The following is a 26,263-nucleotide window of genomic DNA, read 5'->3' as shown; positions in this document are numbered from 1 at the left end:
TCTTATAAGACAGGTGTATTTTCATGGACTGTGAGCAGAAAAGCAAAGCTGATGTTTGGCCTGAAAGGGAAGAAAAAGAAAAAGACCCAGTCTGACTTGGTCCTGGCCAACAAAGCGGCACTAGGTAAGCCCAGACACACCTACACACACACACACACACACACTAAAACACACACAGAGCAAATAATAAATGCATCAATCATTGTGTGTCTGTGTGAAACTAACCGCCATCAAACAGTCACACGGCTTTATCATGACAGCTCACGTTTGTTCATTTCAGGCAACTCATTATACAACAACTTGATCCTTTCATGCAAGGCATCTGCTTCACGGCCAGAAACTTCTGGCCGTGGATGCTAGTTCCTTAGCTTGGCCTTTTAGCTTTGATTTTTGCATTCCGGAGATGGAATAAGAGCTTGCTCTGTCCACTCCACGCATCGGCCCGGTATTGCAGTACCTCCGGGAACGGTGCATTCGCAATGATCGCAACAAGGCTTTAGGGCTAGGACCTTAGCTTGGCCTTTTGGCTGAGAGTAAGTGTCCCGGCTCCTAGGCTTTGTAGCGTATTATGAACTGACCGATAACGGATAATGAATAATGAATAACGAAGATAGATAAATAACCCTTAAAAACCCCAAAACCCCCAGTAGACACAAGATGTTTATACTGCACAGCAAGGATCGGGAACTTATAGCTCGCAAGCCTAGCAGGTAACATCGGGCCTAAAAAAAATCCAGCCTGACCCGAGCTAGCGGAGATCAAAACCCGACCCAGCCCAAGCCCGACCAATTATCTTGATTTGTGGGACCAAGGCCGGAAGTAATCCTAAATTCTATATTTCATTTGTGTGGACTCAAGAGGAGGATGGGTGATTTTGGCTGTGTGCCTGCTTCTCTGGGCCTGACTGTGCCGGGCAGCGCCGGCCTTTCAGAGTCAGATCAAGTTATGTTTAGCCATTAATCAGAAGAAGTCTGTACAGATAACAGACCATTTTTATGATAGTATTAATGTGATTTTCTCTTTCTCTTACCAATATACTACTTCTACTGGTACTAATAGTGTTTTTTTCTTCCATTGCGCAACAAGTAAATCTTGTTTTTTTTGTAACAAAATCTAAATAGAATAAGACTGTATAAACATTTATATCTTTAATATGTCTAAGTCTGGAGAGGTTACATTAACCAACAATTTTGCATCATTGATGGAAAAATATAGAGGCCGTCCGGCACTTTAAAATACAGAGGCAGATAGACAAAAAATAATGACAGGTGTATTAAAAAAAAAGTCAGCGTAAGAGAAATTCAGCCCGACCCGAACGTAATGATTGACATTTTAGGCCCGACACGAATTAGGTTAGGGATCAGGCTTGAGATATTACCTTTCCGAGAGCCTGATGTAGCCCTTTTCATGATTACATCAGGCTCGGAGATAAAATAAATGGAAAAGTAACTTCCCCTGACCTACCAATTTGAGAGTATGCGAAGCAAAGCAACAAAAGTTTAACGTTCGATCCAAATCTATATAGGGCAACACCAACAGAAACTGTTTTGGCCTTTATGTCTCTAAGATGTTCTTTATATTAGGGCTCTTTTACCTCTTTCAAGGTTGGAGCTAACTTTTGTTAATAATTAGCGCAAAGGGCACCCAGTTTGATGTGCAATTTTTGGACAGATATAAGTCACTCTAAAGCAGAGAAAACAACTTAAATTTACTTAATACTAAAAAATGGATGCACTATTAACAAGATTGCAATAATTGTATATAGTTTGCATTGTGTAAGTTGCTGGGGTTTTATTCCTCACTACCATAACTGTGTGAGAGATAAATAACTCCATCTTGACAATGATAATTCGTCGTATATAAATCAAACACATAAATTTAAAGTGTTATACATATGTACGAAATTAGACAATCACAAAAAAGTAGGGGATTGAAAAAACATGACGCCCCCCCCCCCCACTAGAATTAATGTGAATAATGAACACTGACCTGTCGTGTTTACGTCTGTGTAATGTATTGTTTAGCAAAAACTGTTAACTTCAATAGAACTTAGCACCAACAAAAAACCTCTTAAACGCTTAAAACCCAACGTGTAATATTTGACCACTAGAGGACACTGTTGTTGAATGCAGAGGCGCCATGCAAACATGGCAGCGACTACTAGGTGTGGACTCTACTATGTAAAAGAAACACATTTCTCGACCTATGATTTTTTTTAATTGACATGGGTATGAGTTCATGTTTTTGTGTATAGTATTAAAATCAATGTTTTTTTAATCACTGATGTAATGTTATTGTATCACTAAATATTACAAACTGTCCCTTCAAAGTGTAGAACGTTCCCACAACGCAAAAAAGTATTTAAACATTTTTGGGAGATAGACTCTTTATAAGACGGTGTATATTTTTGTGTCCATTTGAAATAGACAGTGAAGGGGAGACATCATCTGAAGCGTCTCAGCTTCTGGACAATAAAAGCGATGAGGACCAACATGGATTCTCGGCGATAAGAACCAGAATCATGCCCAACAACAAAAGGTTATTTTTAGAAGAGATTTGTTTGGACACTACCTCACTCTTTTTATATTTATATTTTGTCTTATTTATCGTTTTATTGTGTGGAATTAGGCAGTGTGCGTGTTCTCCCCTTGTCTCCCCAGGTTAATTGGCTGGTCCAAATTATCCCTAGGTGTGAATGAACGAGTGAGTTGGCCTGTGTGCCCTACGACTGGCTGGCAACCAGTTCATGGTGCCCACTGCCCGAGGATAGCTGGGATGGGCTCCAGCACCCCCGCGACTCGACTGAGGATAAGCTGCGCAGATAATGGATTGATGGATGGATGTATTGGATCATTCCTATTTACTCAATCCTAGGTCCTCTTTTTTTATTTGGTATATTTTAATCACAGGGCTATCAGTTTTTTTTCCACACAAAAGCCTATATTTTGAAAATGTATTTTTTTGGAGCATTATGCTGTTACGTCTCCACATTTATATCTTAAAAAAAACTTTTTTTTAAATGTAATAATATTGTGTAAATGTGGCAAAGTGGGTGCCTAGGGTGTTGGCCCTCACGCCAACCGGGTATTGCACATAATTCAAATGAACCCATGCCACTTCCACATACAAAAATATATACTTGATTTTATGTTTTTAAACGAGCTGCAGACAAATAATTAAAAAAGAATCCTAGAAACGCCAAGACTGGAGTAGGGCTGGGCACCTGATCCGACAGCGGTGGCAAAAGAGCCAAACCAAGTAACACTGGAGACAGAAAGGTGAAAACCAGGACCACCACCAGGGACACTGATGCCGCTCCGAAGCCCTCATCACCTGTTAAACTCAAGAAAAACGATTAAACACGATAGGTACTTACTCCTGTGATTAAAACAGTCACAACAAATGACTAAAAAGAACATGAACCAACTTAGAAATAAAATGTAAACAGAACATACAAAAAAATCTGCACTCCGCTAAAAAGCGCTCGTCGGCTCAGTGGTGAACCAAGACACCAGCATCTGAGGAAAACACAGCAGAGTGTCAATGGAATGGGAGTAGCTAAAACAGCAGCAAGTGCCAATCCCCAAACAATGTAGAGTGTGGCGGATATATAAAAAAAAAAAAAAACTGGAAAATCCATCCATCCATTATCTGCACCGCTTATCTTCAGTAGGGTCATTCCCAGCATCCCAGCAGTCTTCTGTGGTGCAGATGCACCCAAATTGGAAAATAGTTTGCTTTAATTAGGGGAATGAAATGAAATGAAAAATGACCCTATCCTAGAATTGGTCTGTGCCCAGAGATGGATTAATAATGGTACATTTTAGTGATGTCTATGGTATCACTTTGTATGAGGTATGTTCATAGTGATTGATAATTAGTCGAGGGTGTACGGGCGTGGGCTTGATTCAATTAGAATACTATGTCCGGGTATAGTAGGGCAGATCAGCTTCATGTCCTGCCGCTTGCTTGATTCCACCGAAAAAGCTGAAGAAAGCAGTTCTGTTGAGGACTTTTATCACAATGAAAAAATGTAAGAAATAAATAAATATTCTGGGCTGGACAAAGTCTTATCCAAACAAGCATCGACAAAATTGCAGACCATTATCAACAAATCTCAAGTGAAGAGGATCTTTCAGGAACAGACAGACCTTTGTTAAGACTGGATCTAACTGGATTTTGCAAGTGCTATGATAAGATTAAGGCAGATTTCATCAAATACTTAAACTAATATACCTGGAACATGACTGCATGTTAGATTACACATTATAATAATCTAAAAATACAACACAAAAGGAATACAACTTGTTGATTTTGATAAAATACGGGTCTAAGGTGATAGTTAGCTTCAACTTTTCCTCGTGCAAGTTTTCGAAATCCCCTTTAAATTTAAAAAGTACACAAATTGATTTGTAGTTGCATCTTCCTCAATTTTCGCTTGTAATCCAATATGGCGGCTGTTTCAAAAGTCATATGAACTTTGGATAACCATATCACATTCACGGATCCCTTAACACCTGGATCGTAGGAAAAATACTTCCTTCTGCCTGCCTTGCTCAATTTATCTTAGACAGGACTTGACATTATGTTAATGGCCCCATTTTCACATTTTGTTTGTTGCGTGACTATAGTATTGCAATATTGCAGCATCAAAATGCTGACAATGCCCAAGCAATAACTTTTTATACAGAAGCATTAGCATTTTATCCTGTAGCATACATTCCTGTGGTGACATATACCTGTTCTTGCCATTTGTGTTTCCAACGCACTGACTTTACTTTTCAGGTCCAAACTCAACACACGCATTCAAAACAGTGAAGAAAAACCACAGAGCTTCCAGGTAAACAAAACACATTAGTGATGTACCATCACTGAAATATCTGTGGCTGAAAATAGACCAAAAGTGCATTTCCCGTTTCCGTTGAAAAAACAAAAACAAATGTTGATCATGTGTAGCTGGCTTTCACCAGGAGGAAGTTTGTGTACAAGATGTCTGCTTATTTTTGGTTTTATTAATGACAAGGTAGGAGGAATACAGCAGCGTCAAAACGAGAGCTCTGCTTAGGTTATTCCAACATTTTGGTAGCTGATAGCTTAAGTAATTTGTGTGCAACATTCCATTCGTTCATCCCCAAAGTCAATCTGATGGTGCCAAGTTGTGTGCAGAGAGAGTTTAATTATCACCCACGAGCAAAGCGAGGGTGTTGATAATGTTTCCTTTTGAGATCTACTGTAAGTGTGTTGTATATCTATTAGTTAGTCTACCTCTTTGTGTCTCTCTCCACTAAGGAAACGGTGGAAGAAGGTTACATGTGACAACCATCTTTCACAGGCAGTCAGGTAGATGCCAAAAAAGCTGGATCGGCACTTTTGGTTTTGTTGACTCAGATTTTTATTCCTAGAAAGACATTCCACTCTCTCAGGCCAGAAAGACATTGAATATCAACACCAATCCTTTATTGGCAGTTATGTAGGTTACCTCAAAAGCTGACTTGGCATTTTTGGTTTTGCTGAATGAGCAGCTTGGCCAAAAAACACCCAAAAATGGTTTTGCGTCTTAACACAGGTGATGCTCTAAGCTAAGGGTATACGTCCATTCTAGTTTACTTTAATTTTTAGTTAGGTTTTTTTTTTTCTTACCTTTGTTTTATTAGACTGCGCCAACCAGTGCATCTTTATCAACACCCTCCTTCCGCTTTCTTTCACAATACACTATCCCATATATTAAAAGCTAAAATGCCTCAAAACTATGTAAAGGGACAGTGTTTATAATTTAATGCATCCTGGTGGGAAAACATTTTTTTTACATAACACAAGGATCACCAAGAGGGAGCTGACATAATTATTAGTCATCTTGCCGCTACAGTCACTTTTAAAAGCCTTGTAAAAGCTGGGCAAAAAAGTTTGTATTATTTCTTGTGCTTTGTAGCACTCGTTTAAAATCAGAAGATGGTAATACGCCTGTCAGTTATTTTTCATTTTATATGGTACCTTAATTCAGCCTAATAAACAGAATCATTTTGACTTATTTTACGAGGTGAGTTTATTTGTACTTAAATCAAGACACACAAATATTCATGGGAATGTATTTAGTACAAATCTACAGAAGAAATGCAAATAGAACACGACACTGTGGATAAAATAATAAAATTGATAGAGGGGTTAGGTTGCTACATGTGGTATTTTGAGGAAAAAAAGGGAAAAACACCACAGTTTGCTTAAACTGTCTTTAGGGAAGCTTCCCGGGAGCAGTTAGGCAGTTGGGCGTTATTCTAATCAAATCAATATTCTCTGGATCTTTCCAGTTCTTATCTGATTATATACCATTAGATATGTCTATGGTCATTTTTTGTCAGATAATAGAACCCGTCTGTGATGATAAGTTGGGGAAATTAGTAAAAGGGCCAAAAAGAAACAGGAGACGGTCTCATGAAGGAAAAATCCCTTATTTTCTGGGCATACAGCAACCATGATGTCTCATGGACTCACTGGGACCAGAAGCACGGCGTTTGTCGCCGAGACAAATGGCAGCTCTTACTTTCTTTTTCCTGAAAGTCAACCTCTGGTAGCCTGTGTTAGCGTTTCTACAATAAACTCCAGCCCAAGGGAACTATGTAAGCGGTACCCAGACTGGAGAAATTCAATATTTTTTTTTTAAAAAAAGAGAAAGATCCTAAGAGGATTCTTATCCAAAGTTGCAACGTCCTCTATAGGCCCAACATTTTCATTTTGGTGCATCCCCAGTTTCCCCAGTAAGTGAACACCGTGTATGTCCATGTTTATACTGTTGACTATCAGAGACCATTCATTTTTATTCTTACAATCATCATGCTGCGTGTTTGTTCATATGCAGATTGCCATTAATATCACGGAAGCCAAGCAGCTTGTGGGTGAAAATATCGACCCCTGCGTGGTGATTGAAATCGGAGATGAGAAAAAACAGACCACTGTCAAAGAGGGAACCAACTCGCCCTTTTACAATGAGGTAGATAGACAAAGGTTAATGGCTAAATCTGTTATTTTAAAGCATTTGTAGGGATACAAACCTTGTGAAATATTTTTTCAGCCTAGAACTGCTAACTGGCGCAAAGCTTTTTGTTTGGAGGTACCAATATAATAAAAATAATCAAAATTATCCTTGTAAAATATTTGAATGTAGTTAAACTCTAGATCTTAATTTGTTTGATGGTCTCCCTTTAACTATTTGCAAATGATAACATCGAGACCCCTTATAGTAACAAAAAATCAAGAAAAATTAAAATAAAAATTCAGACGAAAAGTCAATGTTTAAAATTTTGTAAAATATAGTTAGATGTTTAAAACAAGATGTTTTTCCCAAGTAAAATACTCTTGTTCTTTGGGCAGATGATTTTACACATTTGAAATATTATTCTGATTTATTTACTTGGTTTCCTTAGTAATTGTTTAAATGATTTTATGACCCTTCCCATGACAACACCATACAAACTTATGCCAGCTGCCATTAGTCACAAGGGAAGAAGAAATGCAATGGCAAAGTGAAGCCACCAGAGTAGGTATATCAGCGTCATTTTAGGGTTGCTGGTTAAAATGTTAGTTAAACAGCATGCAAAGAATTTAAAAAGCTTGCCTGATGGCTTGTGCAATAGCTAAAAATTTAGAAATATAGCTGGTTACAAAGCTAAAAAGGTAGCCGGATAGCCTGATTAAATAAAAATGCAGATTTTTTGCTATCTGCCTTATGAAACCCATTAATTGGATTTTAGTTTCTTGTGTTTTATTGTACAGTAAATCAATAAAAAGATGAACAAATAAATGTAATACGTCTAGATTCTTATTCTATTCTCTTAACTAATTGCTTAAAAAATAATTGTCAATACTTTAATAGATTTTGTTTTGTCCATGAAGCCCATGAACTGGAATTTATTTATTTGAATTTTTAAAATAACAATTTATTATGTTATTACTATCTTATTACGATCTTATTACTAGGTGAATTATTAAAAATGGGATTAAATATACTCTGTCAAGTTGACTAAGTCAACCAATAAAAGGTTCATAGTATATGAAAATCACAATGACCTAGCACTGGTGAGCCATTTCAGAACAGGTCCGTGGGCACCTCAACTGTCCTTGGAGACCCCTGGTTTACAATATGAAATAATTCACTTTGCAGCAAATGAGTTATTTCTTTTTTCCTCTCTTGTTTACTTTCATTTAGTATTTTGTATTCGACTTCTTTGCCCACAAAGCGATCTTCTTCGACAAAGTGATCAGGCTTACGGTGAGTTCAAATGCATCTGGGAAAGCGCTAGCTCTTGATTTGTCGCACCAAATGATTGGATGAACCATTACTTTCTGTCTGCTGATCTCTGCAAGGTGATGCATTCCAAGATGCTGAGGAGTTTCTGCGTCGGCTCATTCAAGTTGGATGTGTGGACAGTCTACAAGCAACCAGGTAGACATTATGACAGTTAAAAGGACAGTGTGTAATAATTGTGCCTCCTAAGGGTTAAAAAAACTTGAATTTAGTAAAAAACAAAAAACAACAACGAAAAAACCCTGGTTCGAATAGATAAACTGTTATACCATTATTAATTTTCATTAAAATTCATAGATCAAGAATATTGTATTTATTTTACAGAATGGAATCCCTACTAAAGTTTGCCGCCTTGTTTGTCTGGCATCTTGCTGCTATGCTGTGTTCTGTGGCACTGTTTTTGTTTGCATTAGACAATACAGTGCCATCTAGTTGTCAAATGCTAAGTAAACACTGTATGGATGTATGGATGGATTAAATATGAGTGATGTCTTATTTAGGAACCTCAGGGATCTTTGAGCCAACTCTTTAAAGTGATCTATTTGGGTCCCACCAATTCGAGGCACTACTTTTTTTTCTCTTGAAGGCGCACATGTTTGGTTAATTATCGTTATATCAGTTTAGAGAGGAAAGAAAGTTCAATACGGAGGACAAAAATTAAATTAAAAAATGACTCAAATTTTGATTCAGTTGAATGTTACTGATGGAGCATTCATATCAGTCCCTCAAAGCTAAGGAACTTTCAAAATCTTCAAAAGGGACTGCCAATCCTTTTTATTTGCGTTTTACACATTTCACTCTAAATGTTTTGCGTGTTTTTCATGGGTTCTGTGTTGTTTCAGTCAAAATCAGTTAAAAGATTAATTGAAAATAGTTAAAAGATTAATTGTAAATAGTTCAAAGTTCCTGTATTTTATAATTTATTTATACCACCAAATAGTTAATCATTTTTTCAAAAGTATTTTGTCATTTTGCATTTTTGAGAGATTCTGTGTTTCACTTGAACATTTTCAAGGATATAAAAGAGATAAAATGTGTTTGTATTTGATAATTTATTTTGTGTAGATAGTACTTGTTTCCATAGTTACCAGTAGCAGGAGACACTCCTGATCTGACTCCTATTCAGCACATTCATCGCTGTGGTTTTTTTGCATTGACTGGCAGGGCCATATGATAATAATGATAGTTACAATAGTGTCTTTTTGTTATGTCTGTCTTTATTTTTGTTTTTGTGTTATCATATTATCGTCAAGCTCAGTTCAGACCCTATTACCTCAAACTTAAATTAGTGGTGACTCAGAATCCAATGGCATGGCTCCAAGTGACCAATTATCAGTGCATTTTTTTAATCGGACTAATAACAATGACGACATTTGTGTCTAGTTTCGGTCCGATAAATATGTTTTATTCACTCAGTATAGGCATGTCAAACTCATTTTGGCTCAGGGACCGGATCCAGACTTTGTTTTCAGGTGGGCTGGACCAGTAAAACAATGTTCATGCCAAATATTTAGCTTTGTTTTTTAGTGCTATGCTTGATCATTAAGTCCACATTTGTAGCCTACCCTACAAATAATAATCTCGGATGAAAATAGATCTTTTACAAGCAAAACACATTTCATATTGAATTTTTTTTTTTTTTCATGTTTGGCATTGAATGCAATAACAAATGTTTTTACCGGTTAAATAAATGCAGCTTTAGATCCAAACCAACTCACCACACTAAAAAAACAAACAAGTGGGAGCTATGATGAAGAGTATGCTCGCCTCAATTGTCTTACTGCTTTGAAATTTGGGTGATGTGTTATTGTTTTTAGCATATTTTGCAGATGATTTAAGTTTCAGGTCTTCACCAGCCTGCTAACATAGGGCATTACCCTAAAGGTAACATGAAAAGAGCATTAATTATTCAAGTGTTTGTTTTTTCAATCTTGAGTGCTGCTTTGTTTTATTATTGTTTGTCACAGAGAACATCTGTTCACAAAGATAAGTACATGGATAGAACCTTTACTGGACGTCATCTCGTTTATATCATTACTGCCCTCCAGCGATCAGGAGGATCATTTACTTTGTGTTTATTTTCAAAAATCCTAACTTTGGATAGAAATGAGCAAGAGACTTGCCTCTTCCTTTTTTTGGGCCGTATGTTTGACACGCCTGCTGTAAGATTAAATGTCCTTTTTCTTTGCATCTGTTATTTTCTTTGTATTTAAGGTCACCAATTTGTCAACAAGTGGGCAATGCTGACCATCCCTGGTGACATTAGCTCAGGCTGCAAAGGTTATGTCAAGTGTGACATTAGTGTCTCAACAAAGGGCGATGTCATGCAACCAGGGATTAAAGCCACGGATGCAGAGGAGCATATCGAAAAGTAAATTTCAGTGATAATTTTGTTTGTCTTGCTGAGATAAATGTCAGTCATGTCTGGTTGTTTTTATATTGACTTCATCTTGGAAATGCTTTTACAAGGAACCTCTTGATACCTGAAGGATTCCCATCCGAACGTCCCTGGGCTCGATTTTCAGTGAGAGTACATCGAGCGGAAGGTCTTCCCCGCAACAACTCCAGCATCATGGCTAACGTCACCAAAGCCTTCATAGGAGACAACACGGCGCTCATTGACCCTTTCGTGGTTGTCAGCTTTTTCAAACAAATGGTGCATATCAAGATTATCAAAAGCAACAAAATTGTCTATATAATAACATGCAGATAACTTTCAAAATTGAGGAAATTGTTAAGTGTCAGGTTTAGCAACATTTAAGTTAGGAAAGAATACATCAATGGAATTTTAACTTGCAATGAAACAGGGGAGAGCACAAACCTCAGATAACCAATTCCAACTTGTTCTTGAACCCTTTCCCTGAGCCTTTTCTTTTATTAAATATCCTAGGTTACAAAAGTAGATATGGCCTAAAGGGTGTGGTTATCAATGAACAGCAAAAGTCAAGTCAAGTCATGTTCATTTGTGTAGCCCTTAATCACAAGAAGTCTCAAAGGGCTGTACAGATTACAGACTTTTATTAGACCATCCTCTGATCTAAAACTTACATGAGGGCAAGGAAACACTCAAATACTCAGCACGAAGAAATTAAGAAAGGGCCCACAGAGACGCTGCTAAAAATGTTTTTGTTTTTTTTGATTGGCAGATAATTATGCTTATTTGAGGTGATAAACTTCTAATTTGGGTAATATATCTAAAAAGTGATATTTGTTTTTACGTATTATTTTATTTTCCCCAATACTCAAGTCTTACAATTAGGTTAAAAAAAAAAGGAGGAACTATCGTAAATTGAAAACAAATATGGAGTAAAATAAGAAAACAACTTTTGAAATCAGAAAAAGTAATACAATAGATTCTGTCAATGAGAATCAAAGTATTACGAAAGCAAAAATACTGTATCTTATATTTTTTCAACTCTGCCCGTTAATTTCACGGCTGAGCGTTACTTTAAATGTATTAATTAATAATTTGGAATTGATTTTCTAAAACGAAAATCAAAATTACGCTCTATAATTTGGATAGTTGGGCAGACAATTAGAAAAATGAAGATTCGTGCTAAAATAATCATCACAATTTTATTACTCCTTGTAAAATATTTGTAAGTTCACTGGCAGAAACATAAGCTCAATTTTACTGTTTTGTATTTTTTTTTTGAGTAAATATCAATCTTAAAATAAGGAAAAAATTATTTAAATGAGGAATATCATCTGCCATGTGCCATATTAACTAATTTCGGTATTATTAATTATTATTTTTTACTAAAAAAGCATGTTTAAAATAAATTTTTGAAAATAACATTATTTTACTCAACAAACAAATGCACACTTAAAAACTTAACCTGAGACTAAAAAGTGAAATATTAAACCAACAACATTAAAAAAAAACTAAGCTGTCTGGTTCCAAATATGTCTTCAAACTAACTTGAATTAAAAACGGATGTATGAGTACTGTAGTCCCAAGTAAAAATGACCACAACCCAAGCAGATGGCTTGTCTCAATTATTGAAATCAATAAATGAATCTAGCTTCTTCTTGGTTTCACCCTAAAGGGTCGCACTTCCACGAAGAAGTCCAACGCAGACCCGGTGTGGAACGAGCAGATTGTCTTCACAGAGATGTTTCCTCCTTTGTGCCAGAGGATGAAAATCCAGGTCGGAACACTTTTGTCCTTTAAAATTATGTTACTAGAGCAACTTCATTTGACAATCTGAATGGACTTTCAGTCAGATGGATAACAGAACAACTCTTTTTGGGTGCAACAGAAATTTGGTTTCGCTGTTGAAAACCTGAATTGAGGCTTGGACTAATGGGTTTGACGTATTAATAAACCTAAGCAACTAGCTAACTAAGAAGATTGTGGTTTAGCACATAGGTTCAACAACTCAACAACCAAGAAATCTTTTTAACGGTTGGGCAACCACAGTTTAAAATGGTATGCCCAGCAATTGCGCTTTAGATGCCTTATCTGGTTTCTTTGACAGTTGCTTAAAAAAGCACATTAATACAAGTCTTTTTAAGTTGTCAGTACTCGTGATGGTTCACACCATTGAGCAACTATATGCCAATCCCAACAGTGTTGGACTGATCATTGGTACCATTAGAACGTGATTTTAAACCACAGCTGGTGTGAGACAAGGCTGCATTCTCTTTCCAACTTTATTCAACATCTTCCTGAAGAAAATCATGACCAAAGCCCTGGACCAACAGAAAGTTAGTCAGCATTGAAGGACAAAACACTAACCTCCATTTTGCTGGCAGGAAAGGACAGGCAATCAGAGATCTGGTCTATTGCCTGGACAGAGCATCAACCCAGAATAGGATGGAAATCAGGAAATAAAATAAAAGTAATGAACAATAACCTCAAAGGTATCACCACAAGTCAAATCTGGTTGGTTTGTAACTATGAACATCACCATCGATTAGCAAGAGCATATAAGGTTGACAAATTTAAATATCTTGGAATTGTTTAGTCACAAAAGGGTCGAAACAAAAATGTTGGCCAGGAGAGCTCAAACCACAGCCGTACTTGCCAGACTTAAACCCATCTGGAGGGACAGAACATAGCAATTAAATCAAGGATCAGACTCATGCAAGCTCTGGTTACTTGTATCTTCTTCCGTGTCATGGACTCACACCAGAAGGCTGGAAAGGAAAATCCTGGCCATAGAGGTGCGGTGCTACAAGGAAACTTCTGGGCATCAGCGACATAGCGCATGTGACAAAAAAGCAGTGCGCAATACAGTCAGATAGCACATTGGACCCTACAAAAAACTGATGTCAACTGCAATGGTATGGTCAAGTCACAAGATTTTCAGGACAGGGCAAGATAATTTTCCAGGGCACAGTCCAAGGGGGGGAGGAGGAGAGAAAGACAGAAAAAGAATTGGGCCTACAACATCAAGGAATTGACTGGTGCCAATTTTGCTACAACCCACTCTCAGGCCATGAACCGTGCGCCGTGAAGAAAGCTCTCCAGAGTTGTGACCTCAGTGGTGCGTTGACTACGGTTAAGGGATCTGTAAACTGTGAACTCATGATGGTAGCTTATACCACTATTGACTGCCCTTTGGCCATTCAACAATTCGTAACCTGAAACTAAAGGAAGGTATTTTTTAAATACCAGTGTATTTTTGCAGAGGAATGAAAACTAATTGTTTTAAGAGTGTCAGTATGTGGTATTGAATTTGATGACTAGCCAAGGTTTGGGCATGGAGTATTGGTCTGAAATATTCACCAGATCCTCACAAAACACATCATAGCAAAAGCTTTTTTTGCCAATTTATAGTTTCATGAATTTGTTCAATTAGTTCACTGTTTAAACCCGGAACTAAAAACGGTTTGATGGATGGAAATAATAGGCTGAAGGAACAGTTTGAGGGTTGAAAAACTGAGTAATTTATAGATTTCCAAATTTTAGACCGGATATTTTGATAGTTGTGCAAATCAGTTCAAAAGTTAAGTCATTCTGTCTGTTGACCTGGCAAATCAGAGGGACTCCAATTGGGATGGGCAGATTGATCCACATAGCGATAATACAGTGGGACCTCGCTACTTCGCGCTTCGACGTTCGCGGATTCAGAGCTTCGCGGGCCTAAAAAAATAAATAAATAAAATAAAATAATTTAAAAAAACATTTTTTTTTCTATTTTTTTAAGCATTTTTCAAGGAGCATCGCTACTTTGTGGTTCCATGTTCGCGGGTTCAGAACTTCGCAGGTCTAAAAAATAATAATAATTAAATAAAATAATAAAAAAAATAATAATAATTTTAAGCGTTTTTGAAGGGGCGTCGCTACTTCGCAGATTTTCACTTTTCGCGGGTGGTTTTGGTCCCCATTAACCGGGTCTAAAAAATAATAATAATTAAAAAAAAGATAAGGTGCGCCGCTACTTCGCGGATTTTCACTTATCGCGGGTGCTTTTGGTCCCCATTAACCGCGATAACGGAGGTCCCACTGTATTGATATTAAACCAGTACTTGGTTTGGATCGATACTATTGTCCTCGGATGGATACTTCATTCATCCACAAATTTCCTCTAGGAGTCACTTTTTTCTTTAGATAATGCAGCCCTTCTCTCTCTTACATGGCACCCTTAACTACTCTCTAAGTTTATATCTGAGTGTGTGACTGATCTCTCCCTACCTGCCCTGCTGTTGCATCCTGCTTGCAAGGCAGAAGAAAGCCCATCCCTACCAGAAGGTAAAATTCACATACGAAAATAGGAAGTGCAACTACAACTAGAGAAAAGGACAATGCAAAAAAATAAATAAAAACAGGTGTAATTTTTATGGTACCAAATTTCTAAATATGTTCCTCCTTCTGAAAAAAAACTGTTACTGTGTTGTCACTATGGCAACCAAGCCTACAAGAGACAATTTACACTTTATTTGCACTTAATTTTATTCTGTGTAATTGAAGTTAATATAGCATCTAGTTGACCATGTTATACATATTTGTATTTTTCTTACATTGCTGCTCTTTTGTTTGACTCTTTTGGCCTTTGTTCTGAAACTGTTGTACTATAGAGATTTGAATTTATTTTTTCATAATGGTAAAGGTTGCAAATAAAAAAATTAAATGCTATTAGTGTCTAGACTCTTTGTGCTGTGCTCATCGTAATTATAAACTAACTTAAAGAATGCAGGATTCAATTATTCAATATACATGACATCTCCAGGCAAAAAATGTCTGCATTAAATCGTTTTTTATCGATACTACCAGGTATTTAATTGTGATCAGATTGAGACCAAAATTCCCAGAATCGCCCACCTGTAACAATAATTCAACATGTTCACGCCAAAAACTTGTTTCCTCATAGGTTTGGGATGAGGGAAGTGTGAGTGACGTTGCCATAGGAACCCATTACTTTGACCTGAGGCGCATCTCCAATGAGCAAGATGGTGACCGAGGTAAGGAGGTGGATTTGATCTTAGTAATTAAAGACTTTTGTCTAAAGGCAAACCCTGGACTTGATGGTTCGACAGGTTTTTTACCAACTTTCGGTCCCGCCTGGATAAACCTATACGGCTCTGTCCGAAACTCCCTGGGTGATGACACCGCCGAGCTCAATGAGGGCATTGGAGAGGGGGTCTCTTTTCGGTTTGTCAAATATACTGATTCATGGAATCAATAAACAACCAACACATCGTTTTAATTTCCTCCAGGGGGCGTGTATTTGTCCAGCTTGTGGTGGAGATCCTTTCAGGCGGGATGGCCCCAGAGTCCAAATTTGCCCGGATAGTGAAGCCTGTTAAGGATGCAAAGGCACTAAAGCCTGTAGGCAAAGAGGGTAGGACCCAAGCTGGGGGAGGACCATCTGTAGGGACAGGTGATGACGACAAAGGCAAAGCGGCTGCGGAGGTTCTTCCTGTGGAATGCCCACCTATAGTAAGAGCATTGCTGAGAGGAAGTATCAGAAGATGCATTCAAGCCAGCCTGATTACGATAAAACAAATATATTTAATGTGAAAAGCCGTCAATGGTAACGAATGAGTGCTCATTTTTTAGGTGAATCCTGACAACAAAAAAAACTTCCTGCTCTTCGGAGCCTTGTTTGAAGCCACCCTGATTGACCGAAAGATTGGAGACAAGCCTGTAACATTTGAGATCTCACTGGGTAGGTGAAAACAATACACACAAAATTATCAGCAACATATTTTATTACCTTGTTTTCACAATAAAAAGGCGCACTGGATTATAAGGCGCACACCTGAAGCTGTTTTCAGCTGCGCCGTTTTCAGTTCTGCTCCAAGTTTTTTACAGCATCTGTTTTCGGATCATGTGACCATTCAAAATAGTGATTTCCAAAGTCAGAAAGCGATTACAAAGACAAGCATATATTTACTACTGCGCCTAAGGAAAATGCAAATTAAGGCTGCTGTGGGTAAATTGTCAGCCAAATAATTCTAGACAACAGTTGTCTTTTGTGTTGTCGCCGTTAGTGTTGTAACGGACGGAATTGCATTTGCTTGTCAACATTCCTTGAGGATTAAGGCAGTGGCTGTCAAAAAGTGAGACTGGCTCCCAAGTGGGGGGATGGGGGGGTGTGGGGCTCTGTCAAGGTGGACGCATGTGTGTTTGCGTTTCGTTTTTTAACTTTCCCAGAATAACGTGTAATTGCACCTCCACTACACTAGGGGGCAGTGGTGTTCTCATTGGCAGAGTGTTTTGTTTACATTTAGCCTCCACGCAGTTCATATAGAGCAGGGGTCAGCAACCCTTTTGGTGTGGAGTGCCACTTTCAAAAATCAGTGTGCCACACCAAGATCAATGACTCGCACATTTTTTTAATATCCAACAGAGCTGTAATGTTACACCAGTCCAAATATATAACATGGATATACATTTTAATCGTATAACTCAGTGTTTTTCAACCCTTTTTGAACCAAGGTACACTTTTATTTAGAAAAAGGTTCCGAGGCACACCATCCGTCGAAAATGTTTGAAAATGAATTTATGTCAAATATTTCACTGTACTACCTCATAAGCAGATAATTGGTTTAGGAAAGGAAGAAAATAATACTTAAAATAAAAAAGAATGATGTGCTTTGTTTTTTTTTTACAGTGCAATCTTAAACCACTTGTTAAACAAATTAAGTTATTAAATGTACTGTTCTACCTCAAGAGCAGATAATTAGTGCATAAAAAGTATATACAAATCTACTGCCACCTACTGATATGGATGACTATTCTCGTCTGAAGATTGCAAAAATACTGAATAATGGCCTGATTTTTTTGGAAAGATAAAATTGGGCAAATTCCAGCGGCAAACTAGACAAGGTCTGACGGCACACTTGTGTGCCCTGGCACACTGGTTGAAAAACACTGGTATAACTGACCAATTTATCTTTCATTATTCTTGTTCATCAATCAACTAAAAAAATGAATGTGAATAACTAGTGGAAAGGCCTGTAGCCATCCATGACTTCAACTTTTTGCCACAAGAATTAACCAGAATCAACCGTTCTTCGTCAAAAATGAACTACAATCAAAAAAACAAGTGATATGGACAGCTACCATACCATTTATCAATAATATCTTGTTGCAGAAAATATCAAAACTTGAAATAACAGCAGCAAAGCAGAAGGCACGCACGCGCACACACCCACACACGCGCGCGCGCACACGCATACACTCATACACGCACACACACACGCTTCTTAAAAATATTAGCCATCAGTAAATGGTTTTCTGTGCTTTGCTATGCATTGAACAATGTGATAGCTTGTGTCTTTAGCAGTGACAAAAGGTTTTCAGGGTCTGTGTTTGTTTGCCGCGCATTTTAATGTCTCCGCCTTTAATTCATGTTCATGTTTCGTCTCGTAATGACGTTTACCACTTGCCGTGCGAGGTACAACGCTCTCGAGGCATTATGCACAAAACAGCACGGTCATTTTTGGCACAAAACCTCATTCGTCTGTCCACGCTGGCTGAAAAGAACGAGATTTTTTCGCTCGAGGAGCCTGCATGATTCGTTCATTTATCGCGCTCTCCTCTGCGAGGCGCAGCGCAGACACGCACTCACACACAAAACAGAAAAGGAGGGGCGCGACCGTAAACACGGCGCGCAACTGAAAATGTCTAAATTTCAGGTAAAAATAAGCTTTAAACAAAAAACATTATTAATTGTATTATTTTGCGTGCGCTCTCGTGCCAATGCTGGCCCATGTGTCATAGATTGCCGACCCCTTATATAGAGTATAAGCATTGAGTATGAAGTATGGACACTAAGCGGAACGACCCTGAAGTGACCCCATGAAAAAAAAATTACCACGAATGCGGAGACAGGCAAAGGGAGACAGGGTAAAGCAGCCATAAAAATGTCTTCCCATAAAATCTAAGAGGAGGAAGATTGACAAATCACTCGTAGCATTTCACTGCGACCACAGAGGGAGACGAGCAAAGGGCGGTGTGCTTGCTATGTTTAAAATTTTGGCAGTGGAGAGTATGAACCCCAACAAATTAAGCTTTTATTTCAAAACATTACAACCCGTTCACGCTGATGGTGATGCTTGTGTTTGGTATGTTTGACATGGATAGAGATGATGTGTTTCCAACAAATTCGAGCAATCGTTGTTTTGTCCCCACTAATATTTTATGACCACTTAAAAAAACGATCCATTTTGGGTGGATGCAAGAGGATTTCATTTTCTGCGGGTGGTGTGACAGAAAATTTTTGAGAAGCGCTGTATTAGGGGAAATCCAGTGACCCGACAATGACTCCAATGATGTGAAAAAAAACTGCAGGGTATTTAATTGATAACTTTTATTGCTGTTCAATTTGGATGTATACGTTAAGGAGTTGATCTGCTGGTGAAAAAGTTGAAATGTTGAGGGTATCTGGTAAATATTGAATAAAGTACTGTCAAACTACCACTTTTGCCCCTTTTATGTATTCTAAGAAAAAAATTGACAATAATATCGACTACATTCTCCTCTAGAAGGGTGCCATAAATGTTTTCAGATATCATTGCAGTGTTTTCTATTTAGAGCGTATGCGTAGTGGATTTAGCCGTCTTGCCGTTTTCCTCTGTCCCTTGCACATTGTGGAATTGAGCGACCTCGCGACAAAGTTATCAAATATATATTTGGGGGACGTGTGGGTCTCCAGTGGCATCATGATAAGCAATAATGTTCATGTTGATGCCGGCACACCAAGTATAAATGGGCCTTCAGTCACCTATGTGGTTGTCTTTGTTTTTTTAATTTGTTTTTTTTCTTTTTTGCCCAAGGTAACTGCGGTAATGTTCAAGAACCTGCAGGCCAGCCAGGCCAAATCGCCCCAAGTCCCAATTTCAGCCGCAGGAGACAGGCACAGGACTTCACTGACAAGACCTCCCCTTCATCCCCACTCTTACCTAGAGATCTTCAAGAACCAGGAAGGACTTCTAAGTCTACTACGCGTCCCCAGAAACCGCTTTATGTCAATGGAAACAGGTAATACAGGAATGTGGGAAATTCTTTTTATTTTCTGACCATTTTTAATAAACAGATGAGGAAAAACTAAAAGTAGGAATTACATTCTCAAAGCTCACGGAATGTGGATTTATTTAACATAACACGAGCCACACCTAGAGTGAGCTAACATGATTTTCGCTAGTTTGCTGCTAAGGGGAACCCAAAAACACAAAAACCTTGTGAAGAGCTGGGCAAAAGAGTCTCCATAATTTGTATTCTACAGTGGGACCTCGCTACTTCGCGGTTCGACGTTCGCGGCTTCAGAGCTTCGCGGTCTGTATTGGTTAAAAATGTTTGTTTTTTTTGAAGGGGCGTTCCTACTTCGCAGATTTGAACTTTTTGCGGGTTTTTTCGGCAGAACGTCAGCGGACGCGGGATAAGGGGGCCGGTGTTGTGCCCAAATCCGACTCCTGTGAAAAATCCTCCTGCCCTCGCGTGAACGCGCATTCTGCTGCGCTTCCAACAAAAGCGATCGTATTCTATATAAATTGCATATTGAAACAATAAAGCGAGCTAATTAAAACAATTAAGCGATCATAGTCTATATAACGCGTTTATTTAAACAATAAAGCGCAATCGTATTCTACAAAATGCGGCGGGGGTCACTCCCGGGCCGCGCGACGGAGCGAGTTCGGCGGACGCGGCGTCACACAGCGCGACGCGAGAAAAGGCGGCGGGCGTGATCGTCCGACGACCCCAGTAGCGCGGCGCAACGACAGGCGGCCGTCTGCGCGCGGCGGGTGAAAGGCGGCGGACGTGCGCGGGACCCCCGTGATTGGGGAATCCCCCTCGGCTGACGACCCGAGCACGGTGTTATGCCAAGAAATGCATCCCTGCCGAGAAGTGGTTGTAGTAGCAGGAGTGACGTGTGCGCGCTCCCGTGACAGGGGATGCAATTCTCGGCAGGGATGCATTTCTCGGCATAACACCCCCCCTAACCCCAGCTACCCCTTTCCCCCGCGGCCGACAGACGGGCCATCGTGGGCCGTGTAGCGTGCGCGTGGGCCGCTAACAGCGGCCTCCGCGCCAAGCGCCCGACCCGCTCGGCGTGTTGCGGTGTCGTGTGTGTCGTGCGTATCGCGCCCGAAAGTACCCGCGCCGCGGGTTAGGGGCTCGCTCGCGGGAACGACCGAACGGCACCCACGGTGCGGCGCAAATAAAAACCCTGTCGTGAAGCGGTGCAGATAATGAGATGAGATTTTTTTTTTGGAAGGTGCGCCGCTACTTCGCGGATTTTCACTTATCGCGGGTGGTTTTGATCCCCATTAACCACGATAACCGAGGTCTTACTGTATTTGTATTAAATTTTACACAGTTTCCCTTTATAAAATTAAACGCTTTGCCTTTTAAAAGAAAAGGTCATTTGAAATCAAATTCTAAGTATCTTTTATTAACTCTAGATATTATATGCATTTGCCTCTGGAGAAACAAAAACCCTGCGTCAATGTCTTAAGTGAGTGGGAGGACCAAACCTATCGACTTTACAACTCCAACATGCTGGAGAACATAGCGACTCTGTTTGTACGTACGCAGACATGAACACACATGTCCATGTAAGGCAGGTCAAATGTTTGCTTTAACTTCCCATTCCACTTTCAGGAGGAAGGTGTGACCAGGGCATCTGATCTCCACAGGAAGGTTTATCCTGGGGCTGAGCAGACATTGGAAAAGACAGTCCAGGAATTTTGCATAGATGCCAGGTATTGACATCAATCACATGGATGTTAGGTTTGCTACATTACTCTTGAACCATCATGTCTTTGCAGGTGTTTCATAACGGCAGCTGAAGCTTTGCTGAAGTCTCAGTATAAGTCCAACTGCCTGACTCAACTAGACAGGAAACGTCTTTCCATGTGCAGACAAGAATTGGTAGGAGAAAATATAAATTAATCAAAAATAAAATAGACATTTAAAATAGATTAAACTGGCGCACACTATAAATTTTACCAATAACTGGTATTGGTGCCAGTACACAATTGGTACAAGGGGTACTTGCGATGGTAGTTGATTCCAGATGCCTTTTATGGTCATTTAACAAAAAATAACCTGGATTTAAAGGGAATTATAACTTGCTATTAAATTAATTCAAGATTATTTCTTATTCGTCCATTATCATCACTGTTTATCCTCAGTAGAGTCACAGGGGCGCTGGAGCCCATCCCAGTTATCTTCAGGCAGTGGACAGGGGACACCCTGAACTGGTTGCCAGCCTGTCGCAGGGCACACAGAGACAGATAACAGTCTCAGTCACACCTAGGAACAATTTGGACCGGCTAATTAACCTGACATGCGTGTTTTTGGAATATCGGATGAAACCGGAGGAAACCCACGCATGCACGGGGAGAAAATGCAAACTCCACACGGGGAGGTTACGGTAGTTGGACGCATAATTGCAATGACTCCATATGATATGGTAACAATTTAAGAAATCGTTATCAGTAATAGAATAGAGTTAATAGTTAAAGTAGTTTCCATAAAATAAATGTTAAATCAGTTTTTCATTCAAACTAAGCTCTCTAAGTAGTTTTGATTGTCCTAATAATCTGGTGTACCTTATATGTGAAAATAATTCACAAATAAATATTTTTGAGGGTGCGCCTTATAGTCTAGAAAATACGGTAAGCAAAAAATTCTCACAGCACAAATATTTGTGAGTTTTGCAGGAAAGTATGATAGGTGATGCACAGTCCCTTGTAGAAAGGAAGAGGAAGTCAGGTGGCATGAAAGAAGTACTTCAGGATGCAGCAAAACTCACACAGAAACTCCACTTCCTCGTGGATGAGGTAAATAATGCAAATGTTCACCAATTTAAACAAAAATGTTCAATATTCTTTGTGTGATATGCAGCCTCAACACACAGTGCCAGACATTTTTGTGTGGTTGTTGAGCAACAACAAGCGTGTGGCATACGCCCGACTCCAGGCAAGAGATGTCATCTTCTGCAGCAATCAGGAAGCGCGAGGAGTCCACTGCGGAAAGATCGTAACACTCTTCCTCAAGGTTAAAAATGCCAACGCGCAAGGCCCAAGCCTTCATGGGGCCCTGGGAAAAATTTGATTTGGGAGTCTCCTATCACTTCATTATTTGCGTTATTTAAGTCATTCCATATTCTACTCTGTCTTTACAAATACACTTGGAAGAGTTTTTTATATTTTGGTCAGATTGTAATCCACAGTGAATAAGGCCACGGTAACAGACAAATTATTTGCAAATTTGCAGATAAATTTTCCCCAAAAAATATTTGGCAAAGTGATCAACATCCCCTACTGACCAAACGGGAATCAATAAACAATGTTCAGTTTTGGGGGTGAGGCAGGAACTGGAGGCAGTGGTGCTCAAAAAGAGTGATTGCTTTTAATAACAAAAGGAGGTACAAAGTAATTTAACAAAATGTCCAAACAAAAAAAACAAAACTAAGCTTGACAAAGTCCAAACTAGAAACAGGGAAAGTGATCATGGAATAAGGCAGGAAACAAAAAAATTGGAATACCATGCAGGTGGATATGAAAATTACAATGAAATTACAATGAAAACGAGGATGACAATGGCAGATGAAATAAAAAAGGAGAATGACCTTACAGACCTGTGCAGATTAAAATGGCCTTTTCAAAGGGTGGAGAATAATTGGGCACAGGTGTGTGGTGATTGGACACACCTGAATCCAGTAAAAACCCCCCAGTTGGGGCACTATTTTAGAAATTAATTTCAAACTGGGTGCCCTTCGTGCTTATTAGTAACCAAAAATAGCTTGATGCTTGAAAAAGGTTGGAGATCCCTGGTATACGTCAATAGTCATCACTCACACATAGATACACACACACACACACACACACATATATATATATATATATATATATATATATATTAACCACTTTTGGGGGCCTAGTGGTCACGAAGCCCCAAGCAGCCGCTTAGCTCGCTTATGCTTCGCTCTGTCTACGTGGCATCAAAAATGGTCAAAAATAATCACGTGTATGTTTCTGTGCATGCGTGTTTGCAGCCACCAGGGAAGCGCTTGGCGGGCTTTAGCCTGCAGGCTAAGGTGGACATGTATTTCTGGTTTGGATATTGTGCGGATTCGGTTCACATGTTGGACGACTTGCCTGAAGGTTACCATGCTGTCAATGGGGCCCCAGAAGCCAACTGCCCCCCAACTCACCTAACATGCAAGGGTGAGACAGACACGCAGTGTTTTGATTACTTTTACGTATTACTCTCACTATGTTTATGTTTGTGGCGAATGGTTAGGCATATCACAAAAACAACATCAACACTTAGGATACAACAAAATATTCGCTGATTAACATAAGGATACAACAAAATATTTGCCCGGAAACAGACAAACAGTACAAGGATTTAATACATACATATGTTCCCAATCAGAGTAGGCTGAAGCAGAAGCTATTATATGCCTAATCTCATTCCATTTTTCTCTTACAGGAAGAGCATGTTAACAGCAAAACAAGAAAACAGAACAGCAGGGTTAATTAGATAAAAAGAAAGATATTTTGGACCTGTTTTTATGCCGCTAGAGACTTCTATAACATACACTCACCGGTCACCTAATTAGGTTCACGTTGGACCCCGTAAAGCAGGGGTCGGGAACCTATGGCTCGCGAGCCATATATGGCTCTTTCTATGAGTACCTGTGGCTCGGAGACAAATTTGATTGCATGCTAATTTTCTCCATCTCGTCCAAAACGTAGGCTACTAATCCTGTTCAGGTACACACAAAGCCATACCAAAGCTGATTTGGAGGCAGTGCTTGGCAGAATATATAGGGCACGTTTGTCACTACAATTTACAGTCAAGGTGTCACACGAAAAAAAAAAAAAAAACTCGTTCTGGCTGTACATCGCTAAAGAATCCGTTATATAAAACCTCACTATATTATCTGTCTTCAGTGTTCAGATACCTTATGATGAATCCACAGAACACACTGTAAATACGCCAAAACACAGGAAGAGAACTTAAAGTTTTTTGATTGGGTGAGTGGGAGGGATGGGTGGAGCTATGCAAAAAGTGCAAGCACTCCCTCCCTACTCTCGCCCTACGCCGTCTGCACCATAGATAAGCACATCAGGCTCCCTTTTTGCAGAATGTTGTGACGTTTTTACAAAATAACTGCTTACATCTGCTTTTGAAACCAATATGTATGAAAAAAAGGGTCAAAGTGAGTTCAACCGATCTTGAGTAATTGCAAGAAAGACAAGTTTAAATTGGTATGTTTGTTGATTTTGGGACACGGGCTCTGGCATTATTCTCTTTTCATAATTTTTATCAAATCATCAAAAATAAATGTGCTGAAGACTAAGTTTTTGTCTGGGGCGCGTGTTTAGCATTGTAGTAAATTTGTCTCATAATATATGGTGTGGCTCTTTCCCAAAATAAAATTAATATATTTTGCTTTTATGGCTCTTTGAGTCAAAAAGGTTCCCGACCCCTGCCGTAAAGGATGCTGTTAAGATGGAAAAGGAGTCTTATTGGGCCCTACTGGCCTGTGGGACTCTGGAAGCAGCTGGCAGGTATCGGCTGACCAAGGGGAATGCGGCACGGATGTCACTGAGGAAAAAACTCGGGCATGGGAGGAGTTTGGCGAGGCCATGGAAGGCGACTTCCAAACGGCTTTAAGGAAATTCTGGTCCACCATTTGGCGTCTTAGAGAGGGAAAACGGTGTGCTGTTGAAAGTTTGTTGGGAGTTGACTTGCTTAGTATACTAATAATGGCACCTGAAGTTTGACTATCCAAGTTTTAACAAGTTTGATTTTTTATATGTTTTTTTTTTGTCAGGAGCGTTATTCACAGTTCTGATAACCTTCTTCTGTCCTTATTTTCTACTCAAAATGCACTGATTCCATTTTTTTTCCCCTCAGAATTTAGTGATTCCATATTTATTTTCCAGCGCTTGCTCTATAGAAGTAACATTTACTGACCAATATAATATTTTTTCCCAAATTTTTTTTGTGTTTCTGAATGCCATAGTGTTGCACTTTGTAACAACCTTACGATTATTTCATGTTTTTTCTACACAATAAAATGTCTAAGACTGCCCAAAACTGGTGATTCCATTCTTTTTTGCTAGGGATTGTATGTATATATAAGGCATATATTTTTTATTTCAACAAAACCACCAAACCTGCTCTCCAGACAAAGCTAATTCTCGAGCGCATTTTTTTCACAGTGTGATGTTTGATGATTAGATAAAATATATGAAAAAATAATAATGCCCGAGCCCGTGTCCCATATGTCTGCCTACCGCAGTTACTTAAGAGTGTTGAGGCTCACTATGATAATCATTTTTGGCCTAAATAATGTTTTCAAAGCAAGGTGAAAATAAAGTTCTTTTGTAAAAATGTCTCAAAATACGGCAAACAAAGCTAACAACATATTTACCTTTAATGCAGACTGCGCTCGGCGAGAAGGAGTATGCGCGTTCTGTCCTGTCTAGAGCTCATTACTACAGCTCACCCAATCAAATTGCTCTAAGTGCTTTTATGGAAGTTCT

The 26,263-nt window shown here is 39.1% G+C and overlaps 1 protein-coding gene and 1 pseudogene across 1 annotated transcript in view; both read left to right on the top strand.

Annotated features, from left to right (window-relative positions):
* The first annotated feature begins 321 nt into the window (after positions 1-321).
* LOC148353338 (U2 spliceosomal RNA) lies at positions 322-479 on the top strand (annotated as a pseudogene).
* Positions 480-2,497: 2,018 nt separating this feature from the next.
* The window catches only part of fer1l6 (fer-1 like family member 6), a 58,657-nt gene continuing 34,891 nt past the window's right edge, over positions 2,498-26,263 (top strand). The window contains exons 1-19 of the mRNA XM_088352600.1: positions 2,498-2,538; positions 4,786-4,840; positions 6,854-6,985; positions 8,201-8,263; positions 8,359-8,437; positions 10,514-10,670; positions 10,769-10,955; positions 12,349-12,450; positions 15,619-15,709; positions 15,785-15,899; positions 15,965-16,187; positions 16,308-16,416; positions 19,532-19,736; positions 21,158-21,278; positions 21,357-21,457; positions 21,524-21,626; positions 22,421-22,540; positions 22,605-22,757; positions 23,758-23,929. Coding sequence (XP_088208726.1) covers positions 2,522-2,538; positions 4,786-4,840; positions 6,854-6,985; positions 8,201-8,263; positions 8,359-8,437; positions 10,514-10,670; positions 10,769-10,955; positions 12,349-12,450; positions 15,619-15,709; positions 15,785-15,899; positions 15,965-16,187; positions 16,308-16,416; positions 19,532-19,736; positions 21,158-21,278; positions 21,357-21,457; positions 21,524-21,626; positions 22,421-22,540; positions 22,605-22,757; positions 23,758-23,929 — 2,305 coding nt within the window. The 5' untranslated portion in view covers positions 2,498-2,521. The remainder of the gene's footprint in view (positions 2,539-4,785; positions 4,841-6,853; positions 6,986-8,200; positions 8,264-8,358; positions 8,438-10,513; positions 10,671-10,768; positions 10,956-12,348; positions 12,451-15,618; positions 15,710-15,784; positions 15,900-15,964; positions 16,188-16,307; positions 16,417-19,531; positions 19,737-21,157; positions 21,279-21,356; positions 21,458-21,523; positions 21,627-22,420; positions 22,541-22,604; positions 22,758-23,757; positions 23,930-26,263) is intronic.

Source organism: Urocampus carinirostris, chromosome 14, assembly GCF_059441175.1.
Source record: "Urocampus carinirostris isolate Australia breed hairy pipefish chromosome 14, RoL_Ucar_1.0, whole genome shotgun sequence".
Taxonomy (NCBI): Eukaryota; Metazoa; Chordata; class Actinopteri; order Syngnathiformes; family Syngnathidae; genus Urocampus; species Urocampus carinirostris.
The sequence above is the reverse complement of the archived record's forward strand: the minus strand, read 5'-3'. Positions and strand labels throughout refer to the sequence as shown.